General features: G+C 39.6%; 1 protein-coding gene across 1 annotated transcript in view; it reads left to right on the top strand.

Moving 5' to 3' along the window:
* The window catches only part of LOC103092368 (uncharacterized), a 1,666,349-nt gene that overhangs the window by 631,433 nt on the left and 1,018,972 nt on the right, over positions 1–15,944 (top strand). The window contains exons 60-61 of the mRNA XM_056825346.1: positions 2,926–3,201; positions 3,580–3,831. Of these exons, the coding sequence (XP_056681324.1) occupies positions 2,926–3,201; positions 3,580–3,831 (528 nt within the window). The remainder of the gene's footprint in view (positions 1–2,925; positions 3,202–3,579; positions 3,832–15,944) is intronic.

Here is a 15,944-nt window from a genome sequence, read left to right as displayed (position 1 = left end):
AGAGTCAGTCCAGGAATCCTGTTCAGTTCAGTTCTCCAAGGCATCTCAAATCATTTTTGGAACAGAAATGAGCAGGGAGTCAAGTCCAATAAAACTGGATCATATTTGGCCTGTGGGGTATTGATTCTATTGCAGAAGGTAAGGGTTTAAAAAAATAAGAGTTGGAGAGTCAAGAAAGAAAGGGAGCCTGATTGTTGCTGGTAGGAGAAAATCAGGAAAGAGTCTTTATCTGATCACTGTAATCCACTGAGTATCGCTTGGCAGGGGCATAGAGCCCATTATAACTCTATGTCTCTAGGACACATGTCTCTCCTCCCCTTTAAGTCTTCTCTTCTTTGGGCTAAGTATCTCCAGTGCCCTCAATTGATCCTTCATTTAAATATGTGTGTGCTCATGCCTCTTCTCTGCTCATGTCTCCCTATTGACTATAGGCTGTCCTTCAGTGTTCTTAGACTGCCATTAAACTGTAGCCCTTCAAAAAATTGTCGAAGACTTTTCAGATCATTCAGGTATTCATTGTCTCCTCAGACAGCATGGGTGTCTACCTTTGGCATTCAGACTCAAACTCTGTACTTTCCCTCCTCTGAACCTTTGTTCAGTCTATGTTCATGATTTATAAAAAGTTTTTAGAAATGGTTTCATTTGATCTAAGAACACTATGAGGGAGAGATTATTAAGCCCATTGTACTGATGAGGAGACAGACACAGATAAGTACTTACTAAAATTCACACAGCCAATAATATTCTGAGACAGGATTTGAACTCAGTACTTCCTCACTCTAAATCCAACACTTGTCACTATACCATGCTAGGCATTGGATCCATTGGGTTTGCCGAGGCACCTTCCAAAATGTCTTACCATGGCTGTCTTGCCCAGGAGCATGCTCAGTGTTCCCTCATATTCTCCCCCAATTCAAAAGGTGCCTACCTGACCTCAAATTTGTTACCTTCCTGGCCAGTCCCACTTGACATTACTTGATACAAGTGGGAGGTTGATACTTCCTCACCCTAAACTTCCCAACAGAGACCCTGGGAAGTAGTGCAAACTACCAAAACCAAGAAGAAAGGTCAAAGTTGCTGTAATATTTCTAAGTTATTCCTTCCACTTTGGAAATGAATCCTAAGACACCTGGCCAAGGATGACCCAGGAAGGAAGGCTGGCAAGCTTACTGGATGTGCCCCAGAGATTGCTCTGGCACACACACCTCTCTCAGTGGCAAGGACTACCTGCCAATTAGAGATAAGGAAAGGGCTCCCCTTGGGCCATGAATGCTCAGGGAAAATTTGTCCACTTTGGTTCAGCTACCCAGCATAAGACTATATCTAATCTTGAAGATGATCACCTTCCATATTCTAATTCTCATCTTGCAGAGCAAGGAAAATCCTAAGGAAAGGGGAGAACCCAAAATAGGGAATTCCAGAATCATCTGTAAAGGGTATGAACTGCCTCCTGATTGCAAAACAGAGTCCGAGGCATGAGAGATGTTATTGTGGGTTTAATATCTCTAGACTGAAACAGGTCTCTCCTGACTCCCAGTCAGAGGCTCTTCTTTTTGTACCTTGCTAATACATGAACTATTCCCACTGTCTGCCTTTCCTTTTCTTTCGTCTTCAGAGTTAAACTAATGTTTCTCTTTCTGAACACAATCTCCCTGTGGCCTGTCCCTAGTCCATCCTCTCCAGCCTTCCCCAATATCCTCAAAAAGCCATGGAGGTAAGGAACCCTGGATTCTTGAAGTCCAGGCCAAGGAAATATTAACTCTTGATGGTTGTAATGGGTGAAGGTTGAAGAGGGTTATATAGAAAAAAAGAGTTGGATTTTATATTTACAAGTTTGGTCACCAGGAATTTAATTAATTCCAAAGAGATTTATTTACAATTTATTTATAAAATGCAGAAAGAGTGAAGTAAGACATCACAGAGGATAAGGTAAGCTACCTAGCCTAAACACTAATTAATTTGCTCCTGGCCCCTGGGCAGGGAGAGTTAGTTCTTAGCCTGAGGGGTCTCTGCCCTTGTAGCTGAGGCCCTGGGGTTATAGGGAGCCTTTCTCAGGAGGATAGTTCTTTCCTGAGGCTGTTCTCTTCAGAGAAAATCCAGCCATTAAGAGTCAGATTTGTACTTACCACAAGTCAGTCCAGTCAGGAACAGGGTCTCAGGTACAGTTAGCACATCAATGAATGAAGAATTGACAGGAAGTAACAGCTCCTTATAAAGACATTTTTTCTTGTGTCACTTCCTGTGCTTTCCCCTAATTCCACATCTACCAATCACAGTTGAAGTCCTGCTTTAGGACTGCCCAGGAGGAAATCGGTAGATTCTGATTTGTCACCCACTATCGCACATGTGGGTCACAGACCGCACACATCATGATTAAGTGGGATACTTTCACTTTTGGTGACTAGATCTAAAACGGGCATATCTCTATATTTAACTTTTAAGTAGGGTGTTTACAATTTTGGTTATTAAAATCTAAAAACAGACAGGGGATACAATTTAATCTTCACAATTAGGGGAGAGTTAAGGATTTTCATTGTGACAATCAGGGGAGAGTCAAATTCAATCTTCACATGGTTCTGCCAAGCTAGAAAGGACTCAAATCCAAGTCCAGGTGCTGGATGAAGGGGTCTGTCATCCCCAGACCAGCTTGCCTCAGCCCAAAAAAGTTGAACACCAGGGGCTTGGGTTCCATGTGAATGTCTTTGTCAGACACAGGAACTGAAGATGAATTTCCCAAGTTCTGGAGGAGTTGAGATCTGCTCTAGAGAAAGGGGTGTCTTTGTCTTTGCCATTGAAATCACAGATTCTTGGTCTCTGGCCTCCAGACTTGCCAAGGTCTTAGACAGGCCACTTGAAAACCAGTTATTTCATTATAAGGAAAGAAAAAGAACCAACACAGTCATTTTCTGTCTATTCTCTGCACAGCTCCTCTGTCCAAACCTACCATTCTCACCTCCAACATTACTGCAGTGGAGACCAAGGACTTCTCATTCACATGCCAGGGTATAGGTCAAATTCATGCTTACTGGTGGCTCATAAACGGAGTTGCCCCAGCTGGTGGCAGGATACAGCTGTCCCCGGATAAAAGGACACTCACTATCCGCAGCCTCACAAGAAGGGAAAACAAAGGACCCTATGTGTGTGGAATCGAGAACCCACTGTTTAGCAATAGGAGTGATCCATTCACACTGGATGTTGCTTGTAAGTATATTTGTTCTTCCTATATGGTGCCTGCTTATAGCCTGGTGGTGTGTTCCCAGAGGCTAGGCTAATTCAGTCACTTCTCTGAGAGATAAAGAGGTAGTCTATGAGGTTCCCAACCCCCTTAATCTTTAGGGAGCCCAGATTGGCCTTGCCATGTGTTCTGGTGGAGGGTGGCCATGTAGGGTGATGAACTGGAGAAAGCCCAAAGATCTTCCAAGTTCAGATCCACACTGGAAAAGTAGAGGACCAGTTGTGAATTTCCCAGTGCAAAGGAAGATCAGGGAGACACAGTGTTCCCTGCTGATGGGTTACAGATTAGAAGATGCCCCTTGTTTCTAACGTAATCTCAATATGGAATCCTTCTCTTTCTTCCAGATGGCCCAGATATCGCCACAATTGTTCATACACCGGATGTGTACCCTACTGGGGCAAATATTACTTTGAGCTGTTCTGCTACATCAAACCCACCAGTCCAATTCACTTGGTTACAGAATGGACAACCTGTCAGCAACTCAGCCACATTTTCTTTTATTGCATCACTGAATCATGCTGGAACCTATACCTGTACTGCATCTAACTCATTCACTGGATTGACGCGCAACGCAACCAAGAATCTTATAATCTATGGTGAGTATCTGGATTGGGACCCCAACTTTGTGTTGGGCTCTCTCTTTACCTGACATGAGAGTAACAGAGATAAGTGACACTCTGCCCTCCTGGTCCCATAGCATGGTATTTTGTGATAGAAGGAGCTCTAAGCTCATGATCATGAAAATTGTAGAATCCTTCCATTCCTGTCTATTATCTGTATAGTGTATCTACTTCTTTACCAAACTCAGTTTCTCCATCTGGAAAAATGGACAATCTTTTGCTCTGTATATAATAGAATTCTATGTAGAGAAAGTCTTTTTTACATGGTAGGTACAAAAAACATGTGAGTTGTTGCCATCATCCTTGTTTTTGATATATTATTATTCTCTTCTATTCCAGTGACATACAACCTTCTTTGTCTCCCCTCTTCTAGAACTGCAGGTTCAATGACTGCCCCATACTGTTTCCTTCAGTTCATGTCCTTTGGTGATTTGGACCCATAGAGTGTTGTTTCCAGTCTTGGTTAGAGTATAAGCTATGGTCATGCAATGGGGCTGGCCATGATCCTCTTTGGCAGGGAAATTCTGGAGATAGAAAGAAGAATGCAAACTTCATTTCCTTTCACACATAGAGATTCACCATTGCACCTATAGTTTTCCTCTTTGTGGCATAAAGTGACACATGGAAGCATGTCTGTTATGAAACCTGGTTCTGGTCTTTTGACTTTAGCATCAACTAGCTGGGTCCACAGTAGAATTCATGCTTCTCAATTAATTCACTGGTCTGACTTTCCAATGTACAGATGAAAGACCCTCCATTCCCATAATCACATTAATGTACAGCAGGACCATAGAGAGATCATCTCTGGCCTTAGTTTCCTTTTATTTCATGCAGTTTTATTGTTACAAACCTTAGGGGTATCCCACCTTCCTGTGCCTGACTCTGGGGATGTTCTGCATGGAGAGCAGGGGGGAGAGATAGAATTGTGAAGTGGGGATGTGACCTTGGGAAAGTCAGACACCAACAGCATATACTTTAGAGGAGGGATGATTTTTTATTGGACTAAATGTGTACATAAGGATGCTTAGAGCACAATTTAATTTAGCAATGAAATTATCTCTGTGTTACTTTCTTTTGTTAACTATTTTCCAATTACTTTTTCACCTGGTTCAGGTAGCACCTGGGAATGTTGCAGGCTATGTATTTGACCCCTGTGGTTGAAAAGTGCTTTTTCTTAATTTAATTTTTTCCAATTAACCAAAATCTATTTTTTGTCCCCCTTCTACCTCCTACCACTAATGAATAAGAAAATCTTTGGGATGAGTATGGATTCTAACTGCCTATAGCCACAAATTAATATATTCTTAGGTGGATACATGAGAAGCAGAGTTAGAAACTGAGGAAAAATGGGTGAAGGGGATATAGAGAAAGAGGGAAAATAATAAAGGAAGAAAGACTCAGAGACACGGCTTAAAGAGCTTGGGATCCAGCCTGTGTGTACCTCTGATGGTGGTAGAGAGAGAGAGAGAGTGACCTACATATGTCCTCAATCTTTTATTGGAGGATCAAAGAATGGGGAATGGGAGGTAGCTAGTGTTCATGTGACAAGGCATAAGACTTAACATTGGTTCAACTGACAACCCCAAGATCAAAGAAGAGGAGTTTAATTAAGCATGTAACCTGTCATGGAATCTGGTCTGGCAAAGTGGGAACAACGATACTGTGGCAGCCTACCCAGGAATTCTTCTGACTTTTCAACTGTAGAGTTGGAGAGTGGTCAGAATTAATAGAGTACCTATTAAATACAATGATCAAGAAGTACTATGCCTATGAATCCCATATATGAGCACATAGGTTGCAATATTAGTACATTAATAATAGATTCAAGATTAAAATACACCTTTGATGTCACATAGACAATCAAGGAAAACTAATTCCCAATCTCAAAAAATATCTGTTGCAACATACACCCTGAATCCATCCCATTTCTGAAGTGAGGCAGCTGATTTCATAGGAAGTCTGTAGGTTTTTGTAGAAAGTGAGTAACCTATTATCATGGGTTTTCTGCAATCCTTGTTAGCCACTGCATTGATCAGAGGTCCCAAGTTTTTCAAAGCTGTTTGCCTTCATAACACTGTAGTTATTGTATAAATTACCTCTTGGTTCTACTCACTTCATTCTGCATCAGTTCAGACAAATCTTCTGAAGTTTCTGTTCTTGAACTCATTCTGTTCAATGTTCCTATGAGTGACTTGGATAAAATGAAATAATATATGTAAAGAGCTTTGTAAATGGTGACCATTATTGTTCTACTGATTCTACAGACAGAAAGAAAGCATAGTTTTGAAACTTGAAAGAAAAGAGAGAGAAAGAAAAATTGGGAGGATAGGGATGTTAAAAACTGATAGGATACAGAAGTAGCTCAGGAAACTGGCACATTAGATGGAATGTGATAAGCTGAATGTTATTGGGGATTGGTATCAGGTCCTATCCTTGAGTAGAATAATCCTAATAACAAAAAAGCATCTGCCTCGATGGGGCCGTGACTGGTATGTATGCCATAGAAAAATGGTTGAAATAATGACGGATGGTTGATTTTAAAAAGGGGAAATTGGAGGCAGTCTTTTATTGCAATGTTACATCACATAAAGAGACTTTGGGGATGATTGAGGGGACCACAAACTTATTATCAGTCGGTAACAGGCAGTTGAAAAAAACATGATGCAACTTTCTTTTTTTAACACTTACCTATAAGTTGTACAATCAATACTGTGCAATGGGGGCTAAATGACTTTCCCAGGGTCATACAGCTAGGAAGTTTCTGAGGGCAGATTTGAACTCAGAACCTCCGATCTCTAGGCCTGGCTTTCAATCCACTGAGCTACATAACTATCCCAACCACTAATGCAGTCTTAAGAGAAGCATGCCCAATTCCAAGAATAAGGAGACAGCTGTCCTTCTGCACTATCAGATAGCACTTGGATTATCAGATGGCACTTGGATTATTGTATTTGGTTCTAGATCACACATTTTACAAGGGGAAACAGTGAACTTGGGAGTGTTCAGCCAGATTGGTGAGGGAGTCTGAAGTCTCTGAAGTTCATTTGAGGAAACTCTGCATATTAGCCAAAGGAATAAGAACTTTATGAAGAGGCCTGATAGAAATTCTCTGAGCTCTTATGTGGAAGAGGAATTAGAAGTCTTCTGTGTGCCCCCAGAGGGCTGAACTAGAATCACAGAGGCAAATGGTGATTGCCACGGTCAGGGTCCAGGTCCACTTGCGACTCCAGGGTTCCTGGCAGGTGGCGAATGATCAGTCAAAATAAATAACATAAAATAAATAACAAACGGAAGACAGTTTAATCATTATGGCCATGGGACTGCTTTGCATCTTCGAGCTGCTCTGCATTCCCAGGCTTGGGATTTATTTTTATATTTTTATATCCATATCTTTGCATGCAGGTATACAAAATCAAAGAGAGGTAATTGGAAAAGTGATACATTAACTTTTAACAAATCACTTGATTTACATTCTATATTTTTGTATTGTGATTACAGACAGAATACAAGATAAATGATTTCATCACAGGTGGCTTACTAGGGAGTTTGAGTTACTGATTTGTGTAATTGAATCACTGAGGCATATTGAAGCTTAGTGTGCTTGTACTGTACCTGTATGGGCCTCTATGATTGATTTGTGTGCTGGCTTCATGAGAAAGTTTTGGGCTTAGCTTGTAGCTGAGATTTTGCACTTAAATAAAAGTTAACCCATGATAGTCTTTTTGGGATTGGGTTTAAGGGTCTGATCTTTTGGTGATGTTTTGGAGAATTAGGATACATGTGTTTTGTTCCTGCATTATTTCTTTTGAGACTAGAGGGAATAATAATCATGTCAATTCATAGTTAAGGGGCATTGATGAAAGAAGTCATGCAACGGGGATAGAGTGGGCAGTCACATCTCACCAAGGACCACTCTGTGGTCTCCCCAGCTACCACACATGACTCTGTCAAGGCATCATGGACTGATGGCCCCCAGCATATCCCCCTTTTTTATTTTTGAGCTGAAGAGTCTTCAGTTCAATTTGGACTTGCTGAATGGTGGACCCTAGGTATCAGATGAGGATTGGAAAGCAAAAAAGAATAAGAAAAAATTAGAAAAGAGCAATAAAGGTATGGGTCAAATCACAGTTGGAGATAAGGGTGGAGATGCTGTCATAAAATGAATTAGCAATGGATGAGGCTGAATAAAGGGATATACCAGAGTGACAGATATCCATGATTTGTCTGTGTAGAGTGGACTCCTTATAGGGATGGCTGCTCGTGATGAAATGAGTGCAGTGATATCCAATATAAGGGGTGCAATGAAGGGGTTTAGGATTGTTTAAACTGTTGGAAATTAATTTTGCGGCATAAATGCCTGGACCATCATACCAGTCATTAGTCATATGAACAGGAAGAATCACAAAAGGTGGTTATTTAACAACAAATACAATGATAGCAGGAATGGAGGGATTAAGAGAATTTGTTAAAATACATAGCAAGAATTTCTATAAGTTGTGTGGGAAACACATTGTACAATCAGTACATAGATTTGAATGGGTTTGGAACTTTTCTTGTCACTGGGGCACAGTAATATAGCAGGGGGAGAGAGAAGCAATGAATTTCCACAAAGAAAAATTAGTAATGGGAGATAAGGGGCTTTCAATGACAGAAATACCAGGGGGTGCAGATAAAATGGCGAATCTACCCATTATCAATAATACTCCAATTCCAATCATTGTCATAATTTGGAAACAGGTTGCTTGCATGTTTACATAACCTAGCAATTGTTAAAATATTTACCTCAAATAAATGTAAGGTTCTCACTAACTTTGCTACATAGAAGCTTTATTTATATGCATGTCATTATAGTGATGAGAAACTATCCTATCCTATCTTAAAGTCTATTTAAAGTTAGTATAATAGAAATTTTTAGTGTTCTCTCTAAGAATTCTCTTTACTGTAGTAGGAAGAGGGAGGGGTAACAGGTAAACCTGCTGTAACAGGAGAAAAGGGGGGGTGAGTGTGATGAAACAGGTTTACTCAAAAATTAAAATAAAACCTTTAATAGTATTAATTTAAAGTCATAGGATTATTGTTTTTAAAATTATATATGGATTCCCATACATGTATGTGGGTAATGGAATCCCTTTTCCAATAATCGACGAACTTATTTGTAATCAAAAACTGCTTCTGTTTTCCAGCTAGTGAATGATTACTTAACTCTAGATGTGGAGAGAAAGAAGGGAGGGGTAGCAAGGACTCAAAATGAGTCATCAAGTTTGTATCCTAGCAATTCTAAACAATTCCTTTGAGGGGTTAATATACTTAACTTTTCAAAATGTGACCTTAAATTTATATAATGAATGTATTATGGTTCATACAGAAGCATTTACAGAAAAAAATTGACATGTTGATATATAAAAAGTAATCTATATATTTTCTCAAAAGTTTACCTTAACCATTTGAACCACAAGTCTTTCAATTCTAACATATTTACATTAGCATTTTAAGCAGTTAATTCAATTATTCATAAATCATTGCATTTTTATTTTTGTTTAACTAACTGTAATATATCAATTGTTATTAAAAGGAAGGCATGTTCTCTAACCTGAGCTTCTTTAGGATTCTGGATTTATAGTTTAGACTTTTGCAATTGAATCACATAGCCAAATTGTGCAGTTTCAATTTAAAAAAAAAACCCTTTTTATTCCTGTTTGCTTCTAGAAAAAGGTCATATTTTCACTTAATAGTAGTTTATAGAAATTATAATATTTAGGCATACTCAAATAAACTCTTAAAATTCCTGTTATTTCTTTAAGCCTTAGTTGTAATATGTCTTATTATCAGATCAAGATTTATTTCAGCTATTAGCTAACCTCTCAGGTTTTTCAAATTTTATCTCTAAAATTTAGATAAGGTAGCTGAAAACTTTTATATTTTTAAAACATTTTTGTTGTATTGATCCCTTAATATAAATGTAAAATATTTACAAGCACTTTTGTTCTCCTTCCTGTATCTAAAAAAGGGGATAAATTACTTTTGGAATGTTTCCAAGACAGTAGACGCTTGACTGCCCTTGTAGTCTGAGAAGATCTTTCCTTTCTTTCGAATCTTTTTTTTAACACTTTAGTTACACATTTTTAAAACCTTGACATTAAATCACTCCCAATATATTAATTAAAAACTTAACAACTTCCAAATTCACTTTGTTTAAAGTCCCTAACATTTCCTTAATATTCTAGTTTTCCTTTCAAACTTCTTCTCAAGCAGAATAAAACCTTCAGTTTTTGTTTCTATTACTCTTACTATAAATAGGGGAGAGGCGACTACCTTTTACCTAAATTTAATAGCCTAATAATGAATCTTATTTGACTTCTGGACTGGTCAAATTTCCTTTGCCAATTGCACTAAACACAATCTGAATAAAAATTAAATTTCTTCACAGCACAAATTCATACATATTTTGTGTACATCTATTATGACATTATAAGAAATTATATTTAAATAGATATGTTTCTTCTTAATCATAGCACATATATTCCCTATCAAGAATAACATTGTTTAAAACTTCCAATCTTAGCCATACATCACATACTTAACAACTATACAAATTCACTTATGCTAATTACCAATTCTGAACTTCTACAATCTCAATGCTAACATGCAATTACTTTTGCTGTCTTTGAATGACACTCATTTTTGAAATCCAACATTTAATTCTTAGAAAAAGTTCTCCACTATAACTGTTGTCTGACTGAATTTTACACATAAACATCTTACGTTTTACTAAGCATCCAGTATGTTTTTTTTTGCCTTTTAAAAAGGAAAAATTCCTCTTGGTGTCAAGCTGTCTATTAATTACTTTCAACCAGTTCTGAACTTACTGCGATCACTATCTCTTATTGGTTCTAGTGTTGATAAACAGACCTCTGGCTTGAACAGAATTGAATTTAGCTAACATATATCACTTCTAACTGAGACACAATCATCACCATAAAATTCCACTCATCACAGTACATTTTCAGACTAATTAGCAGTTTTCCAAAGTTGCCTATATAGATCTGTAACCTCAAACCTAAGAGAATAGCCAATTTTGGGAATAAAAGTTCCCTTTGTGTATTCCAAATCATTTTTCCCTCTTTTTTTCTGGATGGGCTCTTTCCAAAACAAAAGGAGGCAAGATTTATGGAACATAAATTACCTTTTTTCAGCAGAGGACTTTTGAAGCAATTTTTGTAAATGACCAATTAAGGAAACAAACACAAAACTTATGATGCAGACACATAAATTGAATCGCACATAACAAACATTAAACATGTACTATAGGAAGCATGCTTTTAAGAGTTAAGGTGTTTACTCAAGATCTTGAGGAAGAAAGAAAAAGGAAGAAGAAAGAATAAAAAAATCCATCTTGCTGTTTCCAAGGTACTATCCCTTTAAAACTGTGAGAGGTGAAAAAAGTTTTTGGCTCCACAAGCCTTATTTGAAAAGGCAGTTTTCAACAAGGGGTTGAAAAATGGGCTTTTCTCTGCTAAAGCTGAAGATCTGGGGGTCGTGGAGGAGGAGGGGGACCCCTTATTCCGAGTCCATTCATTCCTCCTTCCCTCAAGTGGGGGAAGGGGTTTACTGGTGGTTGTCTAGCCCACGGGGATGTTATCAGATTTTGATTCTGGGCTAACTTTTTCTTCTTTGTCTATATTTACCATTCTTACATTGGGGAACCACAGACTGCAATTTTGAATAAACTCCAAGAACTTAGTCAGCTGTGATTTGCTTGCTTTTCTCTCCTTTGCTCCCCTTTTCTGAAAACTGTGTTTAATTATTTCAGTGAATAGCTTGCTTTCTTTTAGTTCACTGTGTCCCATGGCGGCCCTTTGCTTCTCCTAACTTAACCTGTTCTGAAACCACTCCTCTCTGGGAGCCCGCCCTTCTTATATTGGGGGCCCTGGATTACTCCCCCCCCAAACCCTGCTCTATCCACATTGGGGGGCCTGGGACCTCTTCCAGGGGAAGAACCTGATCCGTTTGAAACTTTTAGGGCTAGGGGAAGGGGACTTACCTAGCTGGGAGTGGTCCTGTTCTGGTGCCAGAATGCCATGGTAAGGGTCCAGCCCCACTGGCGACTCCAGGGTTCCTGGCAGGTGGCGAATGATCAGTCAAAATAAATAACATAAAATAAATAACAAACGGAAGACAGCTTAATCATTATGGCCATGGGACTGCTTTGCATCTTCGAGCTGCTCTGCATTCCCAGGCTTGGGATTTATTTTTATATCTATATCTTTGCATGCAGATACACAAAATCAAAGAGAGGTAATTGGAAAAGTGATACATTAACTTTTAACAAATCACTTGATTAACATTCTATATTTTTGTATTGTGATTACAGACAGAATACAAGATAAATGATTTCATCACAGGTGGCTTACTAGGGAGTTTGAGTTATTGATTTGTGTAATTGAATCACTGAGGCATATTGAAGCTTAGTGTACCTGTACTACACCTGTACCTATTGTATGGGCCTCTATGATTGATTTGTGTGCTGGCTTCATGAGAAAGTTTTGGGCTTGGCCTGTAGCTGTGGTTTCACTGGGAATTATGCACCTAAATAAAAGTTAAGCCATGATAGTCTTTTTGGGATTGGGTTTGAGGGTCTTTTGGTGATCTTTTGGAGAATTAGGGTACAAGTGTTTTGCTCTTGCATTATTTCTTTTGAGATTAGGGGGAATACTAATCATGTCAATTCATAGGTAAGGGGCATTGATGAAAGATGTCATGCAAGGGAGATAGAGTGGGCAGTCACATCTCGCCAAGGACCACTCTGTGGTCTCCCCAGCTACCACGCATGACTCTGTCAAGGCATTGTGGACTGATGGCCCCCAGCAGGTGATGGGAAACAAAACCCCTGAGTGTGAGGAGAAATTCTTTATGAAGTCATTATTAAGTCATGTCCAACTCTTCCTGACTCCATTTCTTAGCAGAGATCCTGGAGGGGTTTACCATTTCCTTGTCCAGTTCATTTTACAGATGAGGAAACTGAGGCAAACAGGGTGAAGTGAATTTCCTAGGGTCACACAGCTAGTGTGTCTGAGACTACATTTGAACTTAGGAACAATGGTTTTCCTGACTCCAGTCTTCATCCACTATACCTCCTAGCTGTCATTTAGTCATTAATTATAGCTATTCAAAGTAGCCTGGACTGTAATGAAAAGTGGGAGGATCTCCATCCATCATGAGATGCCTTCCAAATCAAAGTCAAATGACCAATTGTTGAAGATGTCCTTGTGAGGATTCCTTCAGTGGTTCTGTTGGACAAGATACCTCTGAGGTCCCCTACAACTGTAAATTCTGAACTTCAGTGAAAATTCCCTAATTCTTGGGGCTGACCTGTCTGTAAAATGGTTAGCACAAAACCAGTGGCATTGGTTTTCATGGGAAGAGGAGTGTAGGAGGGGAGGGAAAGAGCATGAATCCTGTAACAAATATACTAAATTAATTAATTACAGAAAATCTTTTGTATAAAGAAATAAAATAAAATGCTTAGCCCACATAAAATGCCCTGAAAGACTTTCTTATCTCCCCTTCCCCCTTCTCCTCCTCTGTGGAGGCCAAATGACAATCTGTCACATCAAATGTCCTAAAGATTCTTATTTAGACAAGGGCCGGACTTGATGTTCACCAATGTCTCTTCAATTCCAAGCATCCATGGTTCTGCTTGCAAGTTCATCTGCCTGGTTCAGAGGGATTTATTTGACTGGTTCTCCTTGACCCCAGAGAACAGAACTTAGAGAGGTGTGTCAAAGCTGCAGAGAGGTAGAGTTTGGATGATTGTCATGGCAAACTTCCCACCAATTGCAGCGGTCCAAAATTGTAATAGGTTACCTTAGCCAAGAGGTTTCCAAACAAAGGTTAGATTGCTTGGGCTAGTTGACCCTCTTATCCCAATCCTGAGCTGCTGTAGGATCCTTGGAATATAAAAGGTGGTAGAAATGACCAAACAATAATTACTTGGGAAAAAAGAAAAACATTAGGGATTGTTTAAACTAAAAGCTAACTTGCTATCTGGACCCAGGGAAGCAGGGGTCCTTCTGTGCTCCAGGAAGGCTGGGCCACCCCTGGAATTGATGCTATAAGCACTTCTGAGCACCACAGGTTAAGATAGAGTTGGAGAATCCCCCATTCATGAGGCTGACTTTCAATGTCTCAATTAGCCAGGTAGGTAACCCAGAGCTCTCATATACAAACTATGGCAAGAGAGACCCAAGGAAGCTGGTGTATCTGCTGAGAGCTGTTAGGCCATGATGTCTTGACACAGTCACTTGTGGAAGGCAAAAGGTCATAAAGTGGCTCCTTGGCAGGATAGAATTGTGCACTCAGCCCCCTTTGTATGACTTCTCTCATCAATATCCCTTACTAATGGAATTCACATGATTATTGCCCTCTCTCTAGTCTCAGAAAAAGTCATATTATAGCAAAATACTTGCACACTATTTCCCCAAATACTACCAAAAGACCAGACTCACAAAACCAAACCCAAAAGACTACCATGGGTTAACTTTTGCTTAGGTATATAATTGCTAGCAAAAGCTGTGCCCACAAAGCTGTGCCCCAAAATCCTCTACTCCCATGTTCTGAAATTTATTCTCCTAAGCCACTACATAAATCATTTGTAAGGAGAGGCCCATATAAGACGCTTCAGTACACATGACTCATCATGCTTTAGTGACTTGATTTACTGACCAAAACCCTTCTTAAATAACTCCCCAACAAACTCATGAAAATTAATTAGTACCTCTTTGATCCCTCCACTTGATTGTTGTTTGTCTCTAGAATTTCTGATTGATTATCTATTTTTATGAAAGGAAATAAATTATTTTCCTTGAGTCTGTAAGCTCAAGCTCCTCATAGCTTAATGAGAAAATTAAGCCACCTGTGATAAAATAATTTATCTTGTGCAAAACCTTTGTGTATTCTGTCAGAATCAATAGTTATAAAAAAGTGTATAGAATAATCTCAGAATATTAATTAAATGATTTGCTAAAAGTTAATGTATCACTTATCCAAATTATCCTTATTTGAACACATATGTTGAATAAGGTAGTTGTATGCCAATAAAATGGGTATAAAAATAAAGGCTAATCCTGGGCATGGCAAGGCAGCTCCATGCAAAACTAAGCCCCAGGATGACATAAAAATAGTTATCTTCCATCATTCATTTCTGCCTTGCCATCACACATGGCTGAGAATCGATCCTGATGCAGTGAACCAGGCAGGCCCTGACCTCACAGCATGTATTCATTATCAAAGGGATGCCCTTTGTCAAGTGAGCAGAGGCTCATCACCCCAAGTTTGGCCACAAGGAGATGAGATTTTTTTTCAGGCTCACATATTCACTATGTCCATTTGGTCAAGGCAGAAAGGCAAAGAATAGAGGAGGGGAGGAAAACCTACAAATCACAGCTATTGAAACCAACAAGTATCCTGTGAAAACCCACAGTTTTGGCTGAAGGACATGATAGAGGGAGGATTGAAATGGAACAGGAGGGAAGCCATTCTGAAGAACTTGCAGGGCCTTGGGTGGAAGCAGGACAGAATTTCTCTGTATGGCCCCAGTGGGCAGAGCTAAGACTGAAGTGGGGAGGTTGGAGGGAAGACAATGTCAGCACAGCCTAGGGGAGCCCTCAGAAGCAGAGCTGTCCAGAGGGGAAAAGAGCCCACATAACTGACAGTCATGGATAAGCAGAGGCTGAATGACCACGGATCAGGCATGCTGTGGTTCTTGGACCAGATGCCCTCTGCTGGCTCTGGTACTTTCTTGCTGAGACAGTGCTAGGTTGTTGGCCCACTTGGGTCCCATCTCAGCCAAGACCACTTAGACCTTAGAGGATGCTGCAAAATCTCTCCTGCAACGGAGTAAGGCTATTTACTACCATGTTCTCAGCTGGCCAAAGAAAAAATATAAAGCTGGACTAGACTGGAGGGAAAGGATCAAGAAAGCGCACCCATCCCACAGAATTCAGAGTTGGAACTCACTTCAGTAGTCCTCTGGTGTGCAGATAGGAAATTAAGGTCCAGAGAAGGGTCTCTGACCTACTGCCCCATGGATA

Source organism: Monodelphis domestica, chromosome 4, assembly GCF_027887165.1.
Source record: "Monodelphis domestica isolate mMonDom1 chromosome 4, mMonDom1.pri, whole genome shotgun sequence".
Lineage (NCBI taxonomy): Eukaryota > Metazoa > Chordata > Mammalia > Didelphimorphia > Didelphidae > Monodelphis > Monodelphis domestica.
This window is presented reverse-complemented; position numbering and strand designations above follow the sequence as displayed.